Below are 18,967 nucleotides of genomic sequence, written 5' to 3' on the forward strand. Positions count from 1 at the left end.
CGCATAGAAAGGTTTGGGATGCATTTTATTTGAGCCAAGCGACATTACTGACAACTATGTTTATTCAGAAATATCTATACTGAAATACAGGTTTTCGTAGAAGTACTTACAGCTGATAAAATATCAAATGTTTAAGAAGATACAGCAAAACTGTAGACAGTGAAAAAAAGAAAACAGGCCAATATAGGCTTAACTTAAACATAGGGTAAGGTTTGGATTCTTAAAGAAGAATCTTTCACCTTTTCCTCTATGTCCTCCTAACACATGACATTTAAGAGCATTATTGATTAAAAAATAACACTTTTGCAGAGCAACATATGGATTAAAAAAATGTGTCAAACAATTGAGTTAAATATCCCTAAAGCAACATTTTTGTCAACTGTGACACTCCGTTGTTTCTTCCGTTTGTAAAGGCCCTCTCTGCTGCAGCTTGGAACTGAGCGGTTATGACAGCTGGATGAGGATGAGATGTGGGTAGGTGATCAGGCCTGACACTGTTCGCATCTGAAAACAGAGCACAAAGACAAATTCACGCACAAAATCTCCAGTTCCCAAGTCTCTTTTATTCTTCCTTAAAAACACAAGACAGCCCACGCAACAACAACAACACACGGGGCGATGGAGCGCTGCCTGTCAGCGGCTGTCGTGATATCATGCCACTGTGTCACAGTGATGTTTAGGCCGACATGATTTGTGTGTGTGAGGGGAATGTGAGGGGCAGATGAGTGACATTGCAAACACACACACACACACACACACAAACACACCCTCCACATTCACAAGCACACACAGGTATGGCAAGGCTTGTCTCTTACCGCTCCAGTTCCTTATAGACATCATCCTCTTCTCTTGGCTTCAGAGCCTGGCACATGGAAGAAAAGGGGGAAGGGAGGCAGGGAAAGAGTGGGACAGTGAAAAGGATGATTAAGAGAGAAATCCATGCAACTGAGTCCAGATTTATGTCCCTCTGTACCCTGTGTAATGAGATTGATTTGTTAATACCACTAATGTAAGGGTGGCAGTTGATAGGCATTGGGTTTATCTGAGAGAGGGCTGACAGATTGGAAATGAAGAGTGTGAGTGTGAGGGAAGACATATCTGCTGACAGCTTCGGGAGGGGGCAATAGAGAGAGTAAGAGTCTGCATGCATTGACGTGTGCATCACAACTCTTTACACAAACATGCACAGCAGTGGCTGTGTGTGTGTGTGTGTTTTTGTGTATGCGTGTGTATGTGTACGTGCGTATTTACAGGGACGATACAATAACTCACCATGTAGACTGAGCCCTGGGGAAGAGCCTGTTGGGAAGGGAGGATAGCAGAAGAAAACAGGTTTAATGAACAACAAGTGAAAGAGAGGGGGGAATGGTGGAAATTAGAAAGAAAACAAAGACAGTGGAGAAAGTGTACTGTCGAGACAAAAAAGGGAGGGGTTGAGAGAAACAAGAAGAGGAGAGACAGAGGAGAGAAGTAGTGCTAAATACCAGAGGGAAAGACGAGGGCAAAGTGAAGATATTTTGTAATTGAAAATGTCTGAATTCATCACCTGTCTAATATCCTCAGGATTCTCATAGATGTTCTCTACCTCGCCAGAGTAGACAGTCAGAGACTGCTCAATACCTGAGTTCAGAGAGATAGTTACCACAAACACACACATATACACACACTTAAAACACACATTGAGAAATGGGGAGTTGGGGCAGATTTATTACAATGACCCCCAGAGGATGTCACGGCCCACATCACTCAGCAGCAGCCAACAGGGGGGCTGAAGACGGACAGAATGGGGAAAGCTGTCAAAAAAGAAGAGCGCCGGAAGACTCACCGCGATCAGAAATGTGTTTCTGTCTCCATAGCAACACACCGGCAACCGCAGCAACCAGGGGCACCAGGAGTAATAAAGCAGAGAGAGAAGGGAGCAGGGAGGGGGTGGTCACACTCTCTACTAAAGAAGAAAAAAGAAAAGTAAGAGAGAAGAAAGGATGAGGGTTTTCAAAGACAGTGATGATATAAAACTTGTACAGCTTTCAGTGTGTGTGAGGTTGAATGACAAGAAGAGAAGTCGCTGCTGTTTGTTCTCCAGTTTTTCTTTTTTGTACGAGTCAAAAGAGGGATGCCCCTTTTCTGTACGTGAACACTTCAAACTCTGGATTTAAAGACAAGTTGCAGTTATGACTTCCTCAACACGTTACATGCATTTGCATCATGCTGCTGTCAGTCACAGACAATGGGTGCAAGGCAAGAAGGCGTGGAAATCGAGGCTCTGTCAGACAATGAATAGTCTGTACAACAGCTCAGCAGACATCGATTTGACAGACCTTCAGCCTGGACAGTTAACGCTGTCAATTTGAAACGTGGACAAGAATATGAAAGATACCAGTATAAAAGAGACTAGAAGCTGTCAGCTTATTGCATGAAACCTCAGCAAACCACATCATTACAGAGTTTTTTAATCCAACTTTTCGCCAGTCCTATCAATTGCCTATCTTATTATCTGCCTATGAATGTGGCATAGGTAAATTCAGGAGAGGCTTGCCCATGAACACTCCCATGACATCTGATCCTAGCAACAAACTGCCTCCAGACATACTGACAACAATGTAAATATCAGTCTTTCAGCCAAACCCTGTCAATGCAGGTTTGAAAAACTGGTGTATGAAAAGCGTAGGCATAATTATCACAAACATTACATAAGCTAACCATTTGCTTGCTGCAGCACCAGTTAAATTCAGTGGGAAGAGCTCATGCTGGTGATCAAACTTGTCAGGTTTGTTTGCATAATGACGATGACATCAGTCTTGCAAAAATAAAACAGCCACAGGGCGACAGGAGAAGCTAGAGAGAGGTAACTTGTTTCCACAGAGACTGCTGTGTACATGAATAGGGGATATGCTTGCCGTTCATGGAGCTAAACAATCAGATCTGTGTGACATTTTAGGATTACATTAAGAGAAGCTTATTAACAAAAGTTAGTACAGAACCACAAAAAAAAAATCATGAATCATTCTTTCTTAACTAGTGATACTGTGTTTTTCTTTGGCGATCAAGGTTGTACAGGGTACAAGAAGCTTGCAGAAGTAAAGACAGTTTATCAAATGTACATGTATTTTGTTTGGAGAAGGGCCGGCCATAGAGCTTCACCTTAGCCCCAGTGCCAATGCATTTAGCCAGCTTTAGAATGATCAATCATTAAGTGGTGTGTGCAGTGTAATTGATTGGTGAGTAGCCTATGTGTAGAGGTTGCTAATGGAATATTGTGGTGAGAGCTGACCCAAAGACTGACCTGCACTGTTCTCCGTGCCAGCTTTAACGCACGATTTATGCTAATTGAGTGAAGTGAAGTGAGGCATTAACGCTCCCAGTTTCACACTAACAACTTTCTTCTCACTCTCGTCTCTCTCGCTCCTTCTCTCTGTCTCCCCCCCCCCCCAATCTCTCACCTTCTCAGATCTTTTCCGTTCCCCCCACAATTGGCACTTGGCCCAGCTACTTAACTATTTCATCTCGAATGAGGTAGAGGGTGAATTTTATCAGTGTGGTTGTAGATGATGGAGGAGCCAACCAAAGAAGTGCTTGAATGCCTTGCAAATGATGGGCCAACTCAGGAAAGCAAATGATTCCAGAACATCCCTGACATTTCAAGTATTTTATGTGCAGCAGAACACAATGACTGCTTCAATTTTGCATCCTCTGAACTGTGCCACGTCTGAAAGGAATTAAATCATGCAGTGTTTCTTTATACCTCTACAACTGGCACTGTACTTTGAGATTTGACTCACAGCACAAAGACATTCGCAACTTTATTTATTCGTAACTTTTTGTGTTGCTGATATTGCTCTTTCGAGGAAACAAAAATAGTGTCTTCTTTTCAAGAGTTACCTTGAGCAAAAAAATACCAACATCTCTGTCTCATTGCCACCGACTGTAGCTCAACTATTTATAACTGACTCTGTTTTTCATCATAGTAGTCATTATTTACCAAAAACTGTAGCTTACTTTGCATCTTTGCAAATGTTTGTGCAACATGTCACTTTTCAGCAGTGCCAATGTAGGTCATTCAACCCTCCCATTATTTCACTGTCTCAGGCATAACTCTCAATGACACTCTGGACAAATGCAAAACTTGGCACCCTCTCTATTTATTCTAATCCAGCCTCTCCAATCAGACAAAATCTTCCTGCCTCTTCTCCTCTCCTTGCCTCTATCACTCTCTCCCCCCCCCCCCCCCCCCATGTCCATTACTCTTACAGCCGTACCATCAGCATTCATTATGATGAGCTCGGTGCCCCTCAGCTCGAGTGATGTATCAGAGATATGGGGAGGGAACTCATCTCGACTAAGGGATCCATTCAACTGTCACATCCTCCTGTGATCCCCCACAGCCACCAATACAATAAGCCTGAATAATTTAGATTTTGTGAGGAGAGATATCCTAAGGTCATGGCTTATATTCGCATATCAGCTGGGTGAGGGTGATGAGAAAACCATAACTTTTATGTTTCATATTTTATAGGAGGAGAGTCTAAGTGGAGTTTTAGAACTGGTGGATTTGTTTGAAAATAGGCTTTGTGGATTATTGTCGGCAAAGCATAACTTCTTGTTTCACTGGAGTCTTGCCCTGTGACCTCTTTAACTGCATTAAGAAAGCAGAACATAAGGTTTTTTTTCTATATATACCAGTTGGTTTCATGGCAAAAGAATTGAGGTTGGCTTGAACGCACTGTAGAACGCTTCAAAGAACACATATGTGAGAATCATACACATTCATGATTCATTATCTCCAATAAGTTTACAGAAAGTCTGTTATATACTTGTGGTAAAGAAGATCAGAACCAAGACAAGTCTTTGAAATACTTAACCATTCTTTCCACCTTTATGGGGCAGATTGACTGCATGCATGGCTGAGACAGTCTGTCCGTTTTTCAGCTTAAGGGTGCAGGTGTAGTTCCCCGCTGTTTCAGAGGTGATGGGTAAGGGCAGAAAGATGGAAATCTTGCCAGGAATCTTGCTTGAAAAATGCAGCTGGCGACTCTCATCCTGGTATATCCACTTGGCACTGTGGACATGGGATAGCTCTTTGTACTGGCACAACAGCTCCAGCTTTGTCGACAAGCGTCTGGCTTTAACTGTGGAGGGAGAGGAGGTTGGGAGCATGAAGAAGGGAAAACAAATGGCAAGAAAATAAAGCTAGGATGAGTAAGTGAAAAGGACAAGAGGGTGGGAAAGGAAAGGAGTGAGACAGGATGAGAAAGTGAGTTAAAGGGTAGTGTGTGAATATAGAAAAGGCCAAGGACAGATGGAGCGTAATGGCGTAAAGGAGGAGTGATATGAAAAACAAAGAACAATCCAGAGAGGGGTCAAAATAATATATATTCATTAAAGTGATTTGCAGCTAATGTATTGGTTGACTGTGACTGATGCTTAGTGTCTCATCAAACTGGAATGAGAATCCATCTGGGTGTAATCAAGCTCTGCAGATCCCCCCACACACACATAAAAACACACATTTCAGCCTTGATTAGAGTGATCAGTGTGGGCCACCTACAGCCTTAGTGGGAGGGCAGCAGGTATAATCATACATAATGATACTCATAATGAGGTGGGGTAAAAATATATGTGTCACATGATTGTGAGTGTTCAAGTGGATGCGTATGTATGTGTGTGTGTGTGTGTGTGTGTGTGTGTGTGTGTGTGAATGAGGAATGCAGATGTGTGAAACAGGGTGACAGTGACAGTGACAGATCGGCTGGTCATGTCTGGGCAGCTGTGATGGATGCCAGAGGAGCTGTGATTAGTAAAGCATCCCGAGGCTGCCATGACAGGGCATTGTATGTGTATATGAATGTGTGTTTGTTTGGTTTTGTGTGTATGTGTGTGTTTATCTGTCCTTCTGTGGGTGCAAATGTTTTCCATGTTTTTCGGCAAAGGTTTAAACCTCCCCGAGGGTCAGTCATAAAAATGAACAGGTGTTCTACGAATTTCTTTTCTCTTTAAACTTGTGGATCAAGCCAATGTTCCTTTTAATGAGGAATGTTATAAATGTAGTCATTTCATAATATGACATTTTACCAACGGCTGCAAGAGAATGTCTCTCCACAGTGTATGGTCTGGGAGAGCAATGCACTGGGGGGCCGGTAACAATTCAGGCTTCATTATCTGACATATTGGCAGGGCTAATACTTCTTGGAAATATAGCTCTAAAAGTGTCTGTATTCACTGTTGCACCCCCTGTTGCGTGATTTGCCATTTAAACCTAATACAATACACATATTTGCCTTGCACCACCTTTGACCATTTATGTTTATTTGTACATGTATTGCTCATAGCTACACCTGTTAACTTACCCTTTCATCCCTAATAGAAACCAAAAATGTCCATATAGCCCATACAAAAATAGATATAGGCCTTACCAAAGAAACAGACATTTCCTGTTTCACAAATCTATCCTTCCCTTTTTCCTAATCTACCATCCCCTTTACTTCCTCTTCCTCCTGACCCTCATCCGTACCATTCAGCACACTCAGCTTTGTCCTCTGGCTGGAGGGTTTGTCATCGAGAAACACTTCACAGCTGTAGAGGCCGCTATCATCCAACCCAGGGGTGAGCAGAAAGGAGAAGCTCCCGGCCTCTGGGTTGTAGGGCGGGCCTGCAAACTGGAGTATGTTGATTTTCTCAGTAAACTCGGTGAAGCCCCTCCAGCGGTCGTACTGATACAACTGCTTCATAACATTGAGACTGGCGTCTGGACGTTGCCACCACAGACGAACGTAATCTCCCTGAACATCTGGACAGGTCAGGGGGAAAGGTTTCCCAGCCTGAGTGGCGATGGAGATCTGAGGTTCTGAAAGCAAGGGAGGAAGATGAGAGAAATTAGATAAAATGGTTCTGACGCATTGTAAAGGTGGGATGATGGAGTCAAGACAGATATGAAGACATAACTGTTAAGAAAAACATTAAACATAAAGTGTAAGTAATCGAGGTTGAATGAAGAGTGAGGTGGAGAGTAAACACAATAGTAAGAGAGTAGGGAAATGGAGATGGGGGAAGAATTCCTACAACAATAGGGATTAGGTTCTCATATGCTGAGAGTTACTTTTACATTCTGCTGCGCCTGATTAGAAAGCTGCTGACACAGGGCTTTCACACTGCTTGTGTTATGAAGTCACTCACCGTATGTTAAATTCATTGAGACCATTTTGTCAGCTGTGGAGAGAAGGGAAGCAAAGAAAGAAGGGGGGAAATTTAAAAAACAAAAACAATGAATAATACATAAATGCAGCATCTTTAATATTCACACAAGGATTGAATGAATTTGAGTGCAGATCTACAGTCGACTTTGGAAACTGTTCTATAAAAGTAGATACTTTGAAGAACTGTAGCTACAGGAGACTTCAATAAATAATGCTGCTGCTGGAGTTTTGGGCACTGATTCAACCTCACACCATCAACAAAAGAGACTATAGTTGTTTTCTATCCTTTCATACTTCTGCCTTTCTCTCCTAAATCAGACTCACAAACAGTCACATCCACATTGAAGGGGAAGAGGGAGCTTCTGCTGTTGCCCAGCGGGTGAACCATGCACACATAGGCCCCTTGGTCACTTTTCTGCATGATGGGCAGTTTGGCTATGGTGCCCTTGTTTGTCCTGGCGCTCTTCATAGAAATGCTGCCAGGTGCTACCCAGGTGATCTTGGTCAAGTTAAAGTCAGGGTTTACAGAGGCTTTCAGCCGTAAGGTGCTCTGCTGAGAGACGGGTGCAGCGGGCTCAACTGTGACTGGAGATAAGAGGAGGAAGGACACAGGAAATCAGCGATGAGAGAAGCAAGTAACATCTGCAACACCAGTTAAGTTAAAGTTACAATATTTCTGTACATCTTAAAATGTGAATTATTTAATTGCTATCAGTGGTGCAAACAGTTTATTGTTGCATTTGGGTGAGATTAAGCTCACTTAAACTGCACAATATTAATGGGTAGTTTAATCTTAGAAACCCAAAGATATTAAGTTTATCAGGATTTTAAACAAATAAAAGCATCTATTTGGTTGAACTTGAGAGGTTAATTAAAATACATTTGCAGATTATCTTGTGGGTAATTACTGTTTAATATTCAAATTTCTTTTTAACATCTTTCATAAGTGGATAATGTGATTTGGATCTAAAATAATAATTCCCAGAGTAACATGGGGCTTCAGAAATGAGTTATGGAGATGCCTGCAAAAAGTACTCAAGTAAGGCCCAAGACAAGTACATCAAAACAACTTGAATGAATGACTTGAGTAACAGTGCATCACAGCAGGGAACATAAATGAAGAGTGACTTTTGCAAATGTAATATCTTCTGCATCAAGCAGTTATTAGTTATGTAACATTTTATAAGAGGGCATATCAAGAGAAAGATTTAAAGGATAAAAAGAACACACACATCACTTGAATCAAAAACAACAAACTAAAGATATGAATACTTTAACGTTACATATTGATCTGAACTACCAGTTACATCATTGCTCGACAAACTAAAAAACAGAAAAGCAGTGAAGTGCAGAGTGAAGAAGACATTCCTGTTGGGCACTGTGGTGTGAGATCCTCACATATGACCTGTTGATTTTTGTACCTGTAAGTATAGCTAAGAGGATAATCCTCTCCTTTTGCTTCCACTTTTGTTGCTTTACCAAGCATGAGTAGAAGCCGCCGTCCTCCATTTTTGGAAGAAAGAACAGAGAGAAATTCCCACTGTCTTGATAGTTCAGGTCAGTCAATCGCATGGATGCTTTCGAGGCGCCTACAGAGATCTCGTTCCTCTCGTTGGCTGAGAGAACCGGTTTCCAGACTTTCGCCCCATCTGGTTTCATCAACCAGTCAATGGTCACAGCCCCCCTCACTATTTTACCAGTGCAGACCAGAATGGCGGGCTGTCCCTCTCTGACCACCACAACATCGTCCCAGACTGAGGGAGACATGACAGAAAGGTTTAGCCTCACAACAGATTTATTATTCAGCGGAAAGTTTGAGAAAACTCTTGGTTTTTGACCGCAGTGCAGATGTCTTGTTTTCATTCTGTACTTATCTGGGTTCAGATATTTCAAGTTTTTCTTAGAACACAAGAACATTGAAAGAGTTATTGGTCTGGGTATCTGTTTTTCCTATCTATATAGTTCAGTAAGTAATTATCGTAAATATCGGCATAAAGTGGCAGGGAACAAAAGTAACTTCCCTAATTCTGTGGGAGTTCCTCAGTCAAATTTAATAGGTTTCTTCCAGTCAGACTTTTTGGTACCAAATTTCCCTTTTACTGTTTCGTTGCTTCAGCAGCTGAGTATTATAAAGACAGTACCTTTGGAAGACTGTTACTTTTGAACCTAACAATTTGATTTATGAAAAACACACTACTGAAGAACCATATTATCTTTGAATGCATTCAAAACTATTTTTCCCACTGAGTTAATATGAACAGGATAAGAAGTCAAACAACTGATAATGCTGACAGTGGACACGGGCATGTAGCCTAAGTGTTGTTTAACACAGACGTAAGAAAATGTGAATTTATTCTTTTGTCTGGATTAGATTATAAAATGTAAAGTGTACCAGAGAATGACGTTTTTAAAGCAACCTTAGCTACAGATCGGTTTCAAATGCAGCAGAAATATATCTGTCACGGTAGTGGAAAACAAGGAACTGGACCCAATTGCAGATACCAAAATAAAATATTGAATTAAACAAAAACTCACTTTAAAATGTCCAACAATAAATACAGAAAGATCAAAAGGGAAATAAGGAGCAATAGGAAAAACACTGGGAAGCACAGGTAAGTATAAGGCCGACATAGACCGACAGCCAAAAACTAACAATGATCTGACACAGAAGGAAAGAAACACAGAGACTAAAAAGACAGGGTAATCAAACACAGGTGAGGCCAACAAGACAAAGTTGAGGACAATCAGAACAGGAGGGAAAACACAGCGGCAGGAAGAAATACAGGACTAGAGAACTACAACATAAATTAGGGAACACTAATGACACAGAGAACAAAAAATGTAACAACAAAAATACACACTAAACATAAAGAAACAGGATAACAGATTACAAAACAGGAAACAGGAAACACTGAAGATTAAACTATAAACATTAAGATAAAACACAAGGGAAACAATTAACACCAGGGAAGAATGAGAACTAAACCAAGGACGAAATCTAAACTCTGAAAATCTACAAAATACAAAACCGAATCATAACAATATCTCTCTTAAAAACACATTAAGTATTTCATACCTGGGATGCCAAAAGAAGATACTGCATATGAAAGCACAAGAATAAAGGTGAGAAAACCAGACTCCATCTCACACTCAAAGAAAAAAAGAAAAAGCATTCGCACTGCACCAGCTGTCTCTCCAACACCATGACCTTTCTAAGTACGCTCCACCAGAACATCCAAGTATTGTTCACTTTCCCACTTTATTACTGCTGTCCCTGAGTGACATGTTAACAAGCTAGCTGTTCATCTTTCAGTCCAACAGGATGTGGTAGGAACAACGCTCGGATTATCAACAGGAAAGGACTGTCATTTTTGCACATTTTTGTGTGTTTGAGGCTGATAGACCACATATTCTGGCATTAACATAACCCCACACAAGACTTAATGTAGAATATTTGACGACAAAAACTTCTGGGCAATTAGTGACAGAACTTCTGACCCAAACATTTGCTTTAACAAAGGGAGTGAGCATGTTCTCTTGTGTATCACAAAGTGTGTGTGAAACCGAGAAAACGATAAGAATAGCAGAAAGTGAGGGATTGGTGGAGATCAAAAAGCAAGAAATAAAGAGTTTGGGTTAGTGTGGGTGCACAGCAACCCCTGGGCTACATGTCTTTACATCCAATAAATGTCTTTAATTAAGCTAAAGGTATTATCAGCTCCTCTGAGCACTATTACAGATTTTTCCATAATTACCAGTGGGTGAATGGGGGCGGTGAAGAGAGATAGAGAGAGAGAAGGAGAGGGAGAGAAAGCAGATATGTATTGTGGGTGTCTAATGACAGGGATAGAGAGAGAAAAAAGCAGGAAAGAGAGAGAAATGTGGAGGGAGAAGTGCTCAGACAGAAAGAGAGGAGAAGTGTGAGAGAGTGTTGCAGCGTGACTTCAAAAAGAAGCCTGTGGCTGCTGACACAGAGCGTGGGGCTGATCCTGTGGCCCCTCCTCTACGGGTAAATAATCACCATAAGCCTTGGCTCTGTCTAATGAATCCACTGCCAATGAGCTAATATCTGTTAACTACGCGCTTCATTATCACTGCCACAGACCCCCAGAGAGCACGGGATGGGATGGAGGACAGGCTGAATAGCAGCAAGGAGTGAAGGACGAGTGGACAAAAGGAAATCAAATAACACAGGGAAGAAGATGGGGAGAGGGAGGGAGGAAAGGGGGAGGAATGAGGTGGAAGGAGGAGACGTGTAAACCCAGGGAAGATGTTAGGGGTGTGGGATACAGAAAAAAATGAGGTGAGGTACTGTATAAGTAAAGTGGGTGGTAGCTAGAAAGTGGAAGGTGTGAAGGTCGATTTGGTACGGTATGAAAAATGGATGAGTGTGGGGAAGAAGCAGGAATGAAATCCTCCATTTGCTGGCCACTTTCTTTAAAGCTCCTTATTCTGCAATGAATGCATGCAATTTAGCGTTGGAAACGGTTGTGTGTGGATGGTCCCTGCACACTTTCCTCTGACTGTGCCGGAGCTCAAACTTTCAGGTTCACAGGGCCAGAAGACGGCTGCAAATTAGAATATGGCAATGCAAAGTACCACTGGCATTTCAAACCCACAGCTGCTTTGTTTGCATGGCAGATGCTCTCACAGTGAGGATTTAAAGTGAGGAGAGAAAACAAGGAAATCCTTTCTCTTGGAAGACAAACCTCCAAAAGAAGGACATATCATATTTTTTTTTCTTATTGGCAGAACATGTTTGGGCCCCTGGTCATTATCAGTATCCTCACAATTTGAATCTCAAAAACGCTGTCTGAAGAAAAAGATGGGGACACTCAAGGGGAACTTGGAAATGAAGGAGAACAGGAGGGACGGTGCAGAACGATTTATACTGTGGGACTTATGAAGATGTAATTACATTGGCTGTAAAACACTTGGGCATAGGGATTAGACCTAAACCAGATAATGCCTTCGTTATGCTACTGTGCACCCTGCTCCAGAGGAAAAATAGGGCAAAAATGAATTGGAATTATTCTGTGGAAAGAAGAAGAAATTACTTATCAACAGACAGGCTGCTGGAGTCTGCAAATAGACACAACAAGCTGCTTCCTCTTGATTTGATTTTGCTGACTGCCACTGGATTTGTAATTTGCCGTTCATTAATGAATGTTTATTGATTATGGCATCTGCTGGAGTTTGTGAGTTTGTATGAGCTAATCTCAGATGTGCGTGCAGGAGCAAACAGCAGAGGGCGGAAGAATCATCCGCGTCCGCGTCCATCCTTCCACTGTATTAAAATGGTCTAACTTGGATGAACTGTATAAACTTGTTATTTTTAGACTGAAAAGCCTGCGTCTTTTCCGAAGTGAGCATCCACACATGATTGGTAATTCGTTTATTATTATGCGGAAGGGAGGATCTGAGGGTATGCGGCTTGTTAAATAGTCTGCATCTAAGTGAGGACATACCTGATAAGAATCGTGCTTTTGCATCATTGCCATTTTCCACTCAACCTGCAACGCGCACTTTTCTAGAGAGAGCTCGCGGGCACTTTGTTGTGTTTACCAATGTAAATCTGATTTTGACGATTTCAACAAGTTGTCCCCCCCCCCCCCCCCCTCTCTCTCTCTCTCTCTCTCTCTCGCTGGTCCTGGTGGGATTTTTTTTTTTTGGGGGGGGGGAAGTTTGGCTGTGACGCCTCTTACCCTGATGACATCATCCAGCCAGTCACACTCAGTCGGACAGCCGCGCGCTCACACATTCAGATAGGCTAGTTGTTGGAGCAGAGCGAGAGCGCCATCAGTTCATTACACCTACACAGCTCCAGCTGGGGGGAATATTCACCTGTGCGCTGCCAGGACCAAGTCCACGAGGATTTTCCCCATTTATTTAACAGACTACTGTCTTAAAGGTGCAGTGAGGGACACTTACAGGAATCTTTATCGGACCCCCTGCTCTGTCCGGACGCCGAACAAGTTTTTAAATTTGCCTTGAGTGAGTGGTAGGCTATAGTACGCCGAAACTGACCGAAGGTTTCATTTATACGTGCGCTTCGGAGACAGCGGAGAGGATCCTTACCAACCATGGCGAGACATGACGCCCGAAATTGGCATGACTACTCAAAAATGACCGGATTGCTCTGCTTGGTGGCGTCGATACTTCTACAACACGGTAAGAAATGACCTCTTCTGGAAAACTTGATCATGCCCATTCCCTTGTAAGTAGCCCCACTGCCTTTCATTTATTCTCAGAGCTTAAATAATTGAAAAGAGGTGATAAATTTAAACCTGACTACCACCTGTCAGGGCGGAGACAGGAGGCAGGTGATTTTCTTTTTCGTTAAAGGCTGCTGGCGAGGTTTTCCGTTTATCCTTAACATTTTTAAGAATTTAAAAATGAAATGGTTTCACAACACCGTTTTGTGTTTCCTCATTCCCAGCGAGTTTGGTGGCATGAGCCATCTGTGTCGCTCTCTGACCCGAGTTTCGGTCAAGTGACTCCACGCCATGTTTAGTTTTCTAAGGTGTGGCTCTCTGTAGCAAGGTGTTCAGTCGCAGGTAGGCTACATCTCTTGTGTCCTCTTGGCCTCTTTAAAATTGAGCCACTGTTCCAGTTTGCCCTTCGTAGGCTACTCTTTACCCTGAAGCCACCCTTTTATACTCCAACACACCGTCTCTTTTTCTCCCCTCTGCCCGCACTTCACCCTCTATTAGTAACAGTTCAGTGGAGGAAAATGGGGAAAAAGAGCTCATAATGTAGGCTACTTGTGTGTAACAGTGGGGGGGTTACCGTAACCTTAAAATTTGCCCCGGTGACAAATCGTTTAACACTTGGTAGCTTACTTTGCAATTGTTCTTTTATCAGTTTCCACTCTAATTATATTGGTAGTTAGTTTATGTTATAAATAGGGTGGGGGGGGGGGAAAACATCCATTGCCTCTATAGAAACCTGTCTAGGTTAATTATTCAGGTGTTTTCCAGTCCACTTCAGCTTATTGGCCTACAGGTATCACTGCCACAGTGAGTAGGTTTTAAAAATGAGAGAAAGAAAACATTCCTGGCATGTGGTTAACCGATTACCATATGAATGTGTGTGGCATGAAACCAGTTCAACATATTCTCAGCTTTCTTGCTAGGCCAGCTATTTGTTTTGTGCTGTAATTGGGGCAAGAATGTAGGGCTAGAATCCATCTAGCATGCTGGAACAGATACATTGTACATTTCCAGTAGAGTACAGTAATGCAGTTGATTGTGGTGTTGTTGTAATCATGACTTATAAGCACATCTCCCGTTTTGACTTATTCATGCGCTGGACTTTTTTTTTTTTCTGTCCGATTACATTTTACACTACACAAAGTGCTCGCAAGGGGTAGAAAAAAGTGGGGGAAACAAAACAAAAGGTTTTACATATTTATGAGCGAGAAAACATACAAGTCCTAGCCAGTAAGAGAGAAAACGCTGCTCTTCATTTTCTTTCTTTTGAGTCATTTTTCAAAGTGAACCTCTGACCTCCTTTTGGGTAATAGTTAAGCTTTTGCTACTTCAATTCTGCTACCGCAGAGCTGAAACTTTTCACTTGTCTACTTTGCATTTTTGGTTTTCCATTCCCTCTCAAGTGGTGACAGAAACCACTTACACCTCCACCTTCCATCCTCTGTCTGAGAGCGGGAGAAGAGATTTAATTCTCTGCAAAGTTTTCAGTATAATGTGGCTTAGCTGGAGTCTTTAAAATACAACTTGGAATTTGATGGGTTTTTAATTAAGGTATAGGCTGCTTTAGCTACTCATGTATATGAAACTTAATAGAAGCTGACAGGTGGGGGTCCAAGTCTAAGCTCTGAAATTACACTATAATACCACCCCCAACCCCAAGTCAAGGTTGAGAGGGACCATGGATGTGGGTCAGAAAGGCTTGGCCCATTACCATGGAGAGGGGTGGGCTTGTGAGGGGGGGGAGTTTTGGCGGGGGGGATGTAGTATGAGGCTATGGCAGCATTGTCTTTCTGGCTGAGTAAGCTGCGTGCGTGCAGGGGGTGGCTGGCTGGCTGGCTGCCTGAGAAACTGTTGTGCATGCAGGGTCAGGGCCGGGGGAGGAGGCCGCTTCCTTCTCTGCGCACAAGTAATCCAATGTTTGTCTTAGTGTACCTGAAAGCCTCCAGCAAACCTCATTCAGATGCAAAAGATGTTCCTTATGACTTTGAGAGTTTTCGGGGAAACAGGTGGCTTTTTTTAAAATTTTTTATTTTTTGCAGGGTGGTTTCAGGATTTGCTGGAAAACCTGAACGGGCAGTGCCCCCACCTCCTCTTTTTTCCCACCCGCCACTTGAAACCTTCCTCTCTCCCGCCATCCCTCCCCCTTCCCTCCCTTTGAGAACATACAGGGCCTTGTTCTCGTCTCATTCTTATTTTCAGATATTTTTTTATTCTTTTCTGTCCTTTTGTTTGAATGACGGTAGTTATTAGTTTATTCTAATGGCCTCACCTCCCTCCCCCTTTTCACCCCTGCTCTCTTTGGGCTGAAGGCCATGCTGTTTATAACAGAAACAACATGCAGACAGTAAAATAAACAGCACGTGATCTGACAAAAGACAGTCACCATGGCTGTAGGATTTCTGCTCAGTGGGAGACAGGGTGTGTGTTTTTTGTCTCACATAATATCAACAGTTAATTTCGTAATATCTCATGAAAATATATTGCATTTTCTGCCCTCCCTCAAACACACATCTAAAACCACCTCTAACCCTGATGAAGTCATGTTTCTTTTGGCACTCATACTTGTGCAATAACTTGTGCAACCACCATTAGCTCCAACATTTCTCCTCCACATGGAGACATTCTGTGTGAATAGTTCAGTCCTGCCAAGCCTGAAAACATTAATCATTACAACTGTGAACTAGCATTACACTCTGTCTATTAAGAGGAAAGTAGTTGATGGATCATCGTGGCTGGAGATTCCCCCCCCAATAAAAGAAGAAGAAGTAAGTCCTTAGTATCTCATTAGTCCCAGTGGAGTGCTGGGCTTCAGTCTTGGTTTGGTTTTGTGTTAATGGCTGTCGCAGTTAGGTCTTGTCATTATGTAAATGAGCCGTCCTTGCCCCTTCGCACCGGCCCTGTAAATGTCAGAAGGATTTTGAAAAGGTCAGGTGTGCGTGTCTATATGTGTGTAAGAAAGCCTCTTTCTGGTCGTGGCATATCGCCGCCGGTATGAACACGCGCACACACACAAATACACACTTACTGAGCAACCTTCCTGTTCAAATGGCACATCAATAACTCCCCCCCCCCCCTATAATCACCATTAAGAGATCATTCATTCAGAGATAAAAGTGTGCTTGAGTTTACAGCTTAATGGAGAAGTGAGAATGTTACCAAGCGTGTGTGGGTTTCCGCATTGACACTGTGCGGCAGAAGTGGTCCCATTAATTTTACAAAAGTAGATTGTTAAAAGACTGAAGTAAATATTTGGCCTTTTACCAAATGATTTTAACGGCTTTGTTATTTAACCAGGTGCACTACTTATAAAAATATTTCAGCTAAGTGGTTATATCAAATGAGTGCCTTGAAATAAAGTAGCTCTTATCAAATGATGAATTGGAGATGGATTGAAGGATTTTTAAAAGATGTATTGAAAGAAACTGAGAAGGAGATTTCTTTACCTTTTTTATTTTGGTGCTACACAGATTAAAAATATTTTGTATCCTCTACATTTTACAGAGTTTATATTTACTGGAACTTTGATGATTAGGTCCCTATTGAGTTTCTGTTGAATTTTCAAGTGAGCAGAAACCGCATCCATCAGATCTATTGTTGACTTGGCTAATATTATCGGAAAGGACGAAAGGTGCTCAATTGAAAGAGGTCAATGAGCCTGTGTAAGTTTATCTTGTTTGATATCATGCCGCAGTACTGGACCACGAACACAAGGGAGCATAGACATACTCCCATGTACCAGTTTACTTACAGCTTGTGCTGAGTAAGAGCATGACCCTGAAGATTTCCAGTCAGATGATTCTAATAACCAGAAAGTTATTTGAAAGTACAAGTAAGCATTCTTGTTGACTTACCAGAAAGGTTTATATCATCTACTTTGGAAATCCTATAATGTTGTTTAGAAATCACATGAGGACTTCCTTCTAAACACGGCTTTCTTTTTTAACAGACTCTTTAATGACACTTTACTGCCAAATTGTACTTAAAGATCACGTGTTATACTCTTTCTCCACAAGTTTAAAGAGGTCTAAGAGCTCACAAAACATGTCTGTGAAGTTTCTTGATACAAATCCACTCTGATCCTGTTTTTCAGCATGTCTATAAACCCCTCTATTTCAGCCCTGCTCAGAACAGGCTGTTTCTGTGTCTGTAGCTTTAAATGCAGTTGAGCTGGGTTCGACCACGGCCCTCTCTGGAAGGGCTAGGGCTTTCTTGCACCATGCCCAATTGTTTATAGTGAGAAGGCAGACTCAGAGGGCAGAACAAACATGTAGCTGTGGGAGTATCACCCACTTGGGGCAGGGAAAACTCCAAACAGCCTGTTTGAGCACACATTTACTGAAATTTGGAGCAGGCAAATGATGAAGATGGACTTTTCTCATAATTGGGGGTCTTGTAGCCTGACTAGGGACACATATTAGTGTTCGAAAAACATGTTAAAGTGTATTTTACATAATATATGACCTTTTTTTTAATATTTGTGGCTTTCCTGCAACAACAGAGCCAAAACAAGGAGGCTCTTAGTCGGAAGTCCCTCCTTCTACCCTCCCCCGGAGTGTTCTTGCTGGATAGATTGTGTCCTGTCTGTACTGAGGTCACACTAAGGGCCCCCCACCGGGATGTTTGTATTTGGCTCCCAGGGTTGCCAGACTGCCGGAGACGGACCCCTCTGATCCAAAAGAAAATGAGCTAAATTCCTTGTCTTAGAAGAAATGCCAAATGTCATTCACATGAAAAGGTGCAGCTGACGGGTTTCTAAAAACAAATCTGTGCTTGGGTCTGTGTCGAGTTTGGCATAGGTGTTCCTTTTTTAAACTCATATCTCCACTTCAAATCTGCGTGCATTAGCTCACAAGCTGCCATGAGTTCACTGCAAGAGACCATTCCATAATGTACTCGAACCACCCACGTATTTCTACATAATGGAGAGTTTTAAGACACCACTATTTTCAGGAGCAGCATGCCAGCAGCTTATCTTGGGTAGAAATGCTACAAGGCATGTGGCTTACTTTGTTTTTCAGTCACACACACTCATTTCCACACCATTAGTCAAGATACCTCCTGCCAAATCTGCATTTTCCTCTGTCTAAGACACCCCAGATGGAATTCAGGGAGATGCAGGTCAAAGCCATTCCAGCTACGCCTATGTGCAGAACAAGCAGTAATTCCAATTGAAAACCCATTGAAAGTCGTCCAAACTCTTTAAAATAAAATCCTGTTAATTAACTAGACTTGGGAGATGGGTGTCTCTGTGACCCAGCGCTGTTGAAGAAATCATCGAGGAGGAGCAGAGCACCGAGTGGGGGCTGAGGATGTAGACATTTTCAAATTCCACGGCGTAGCAACTTGGCAGTGGTTATGAAGGAGGATATAAACCCCCCCCCCCCCTCTTTTAGGGAGTTAACTAGGGAGGCCAAGAATTATCAGCTGTAATTTAGTCGCACCCCCATCCTGCCTTCTTGACTCATTTAATTGCAATGGATCCTTCCATTGTGCACTAACCTTTCTCTTCTTATTATTGTTACCTGACCGACCTGTCATCTTTCTTCTCCTTCTTGTGTCTTTGTC

The 18,967-nt window shown here is 42.3% G+C and overlaps 2 protein-coding genes across 5 annotated transcripts in view; one reads left to right on the forward strand and one right to left on the reverse strand.

Moving 5' to 3' along the window:
• Positions 1–6: 6 nt before the first annotated feature.
• g6fl (g6f-like) lies at positions 7–10,441 on the reverse strand. Of its 2 annotated transcripts, none has more exons than XM_029280273.2 (11): positions 10,267–10,441; positions 8,612–8,944; positions 7,515–7,775; positions 7,171–7,203; positions 6,509–6,841; positions 4,872–5,126; positions 1,826–1,945; positions 1,547–1,620; positions 1,273–1,299; positions 816–862; positions 7–504 (listed from the first exon to the last, which is right to left on the reverse strand). In XM_029280273.2, the coding sequence occupies exons 1-11, from the start codon at positions 10,361–10,363 to the stop codon at positions 483–485; spliced, it is 1,602 nt and encodes a 533-aa protein (XP_029136106.1). In that variant the 5' UTR covers positions 10,364–10,441; the 3' UTR covers positions 7–482. The 2 variants fall into 2 exon arrangements, with proteins under 2 accessions (XP_029136106.1, XP_029136105.1); XM_029280272.2 differs by having other exon boundaries at positions 4,860–5,126.
• Positions 10,442–12,915: 2,474 nt separating this feature from the next.
• si:ch73-22o12.1 (nectin-2) overlaps positions 12,916–18,967 on the forward strand; it is a 77,923-nt gene continuing 71,871 nt past the window's right edge. The window contains exon 1 of one of the 3 annotated variants that reach the window (XM_020649129.3): positions 12,916–13,361. In XM_020649129.3, the coding sequence (XP_020504785.2) occupies positions 13,274–13,361 (88 nt within the window). In that variant the 5' untranslated portion in view covers positions 12,916–13,273. The remainder of the gene's footprint in view (positions 13,362–18,967) is intronic. The other 2 variants (XM_020649130.3, XM_020649132.3) reach the window with 2 other exon arrangements.

Source organism: Labrus bergylta, chromosome 8 (assembly GCF_963930695.1).
Source record: "Labrus bergylta chromosome 8, fLabBer1.1, whole genome shotgun sequence".
Lineage (NCBI taxonomy): Eukaryota > Metazoa > Chordata > Actinopteri > Labriformes > Labridae > Labrus > Labrus bergylta.

Bases quoted from the DNA above. Each gene is read 5' to 3' on its own strand.
- g6fl (XM_029280272.2), bottom strand. From the start codon at position 10,363: ATGCTTTTTCTTTTTTTCTTTGAGTGTGAGATGGAGTCTGGTTTTCTC. The intron at 6,842-7,170 runs GTGAGTGACTTC...CCTTGCTTTCAG, and splicing joins CTCAATGAATTTAACATACG to AACCTCAGATCTCCATCGCC. The intron at 5,127-6,508 runs GTACGGATGAGG...CTCCCTCCACAG, and splicing joins AAAGCTGAGTGTGCTGAATG to TTAAAGCCAGACGCTTGTCG.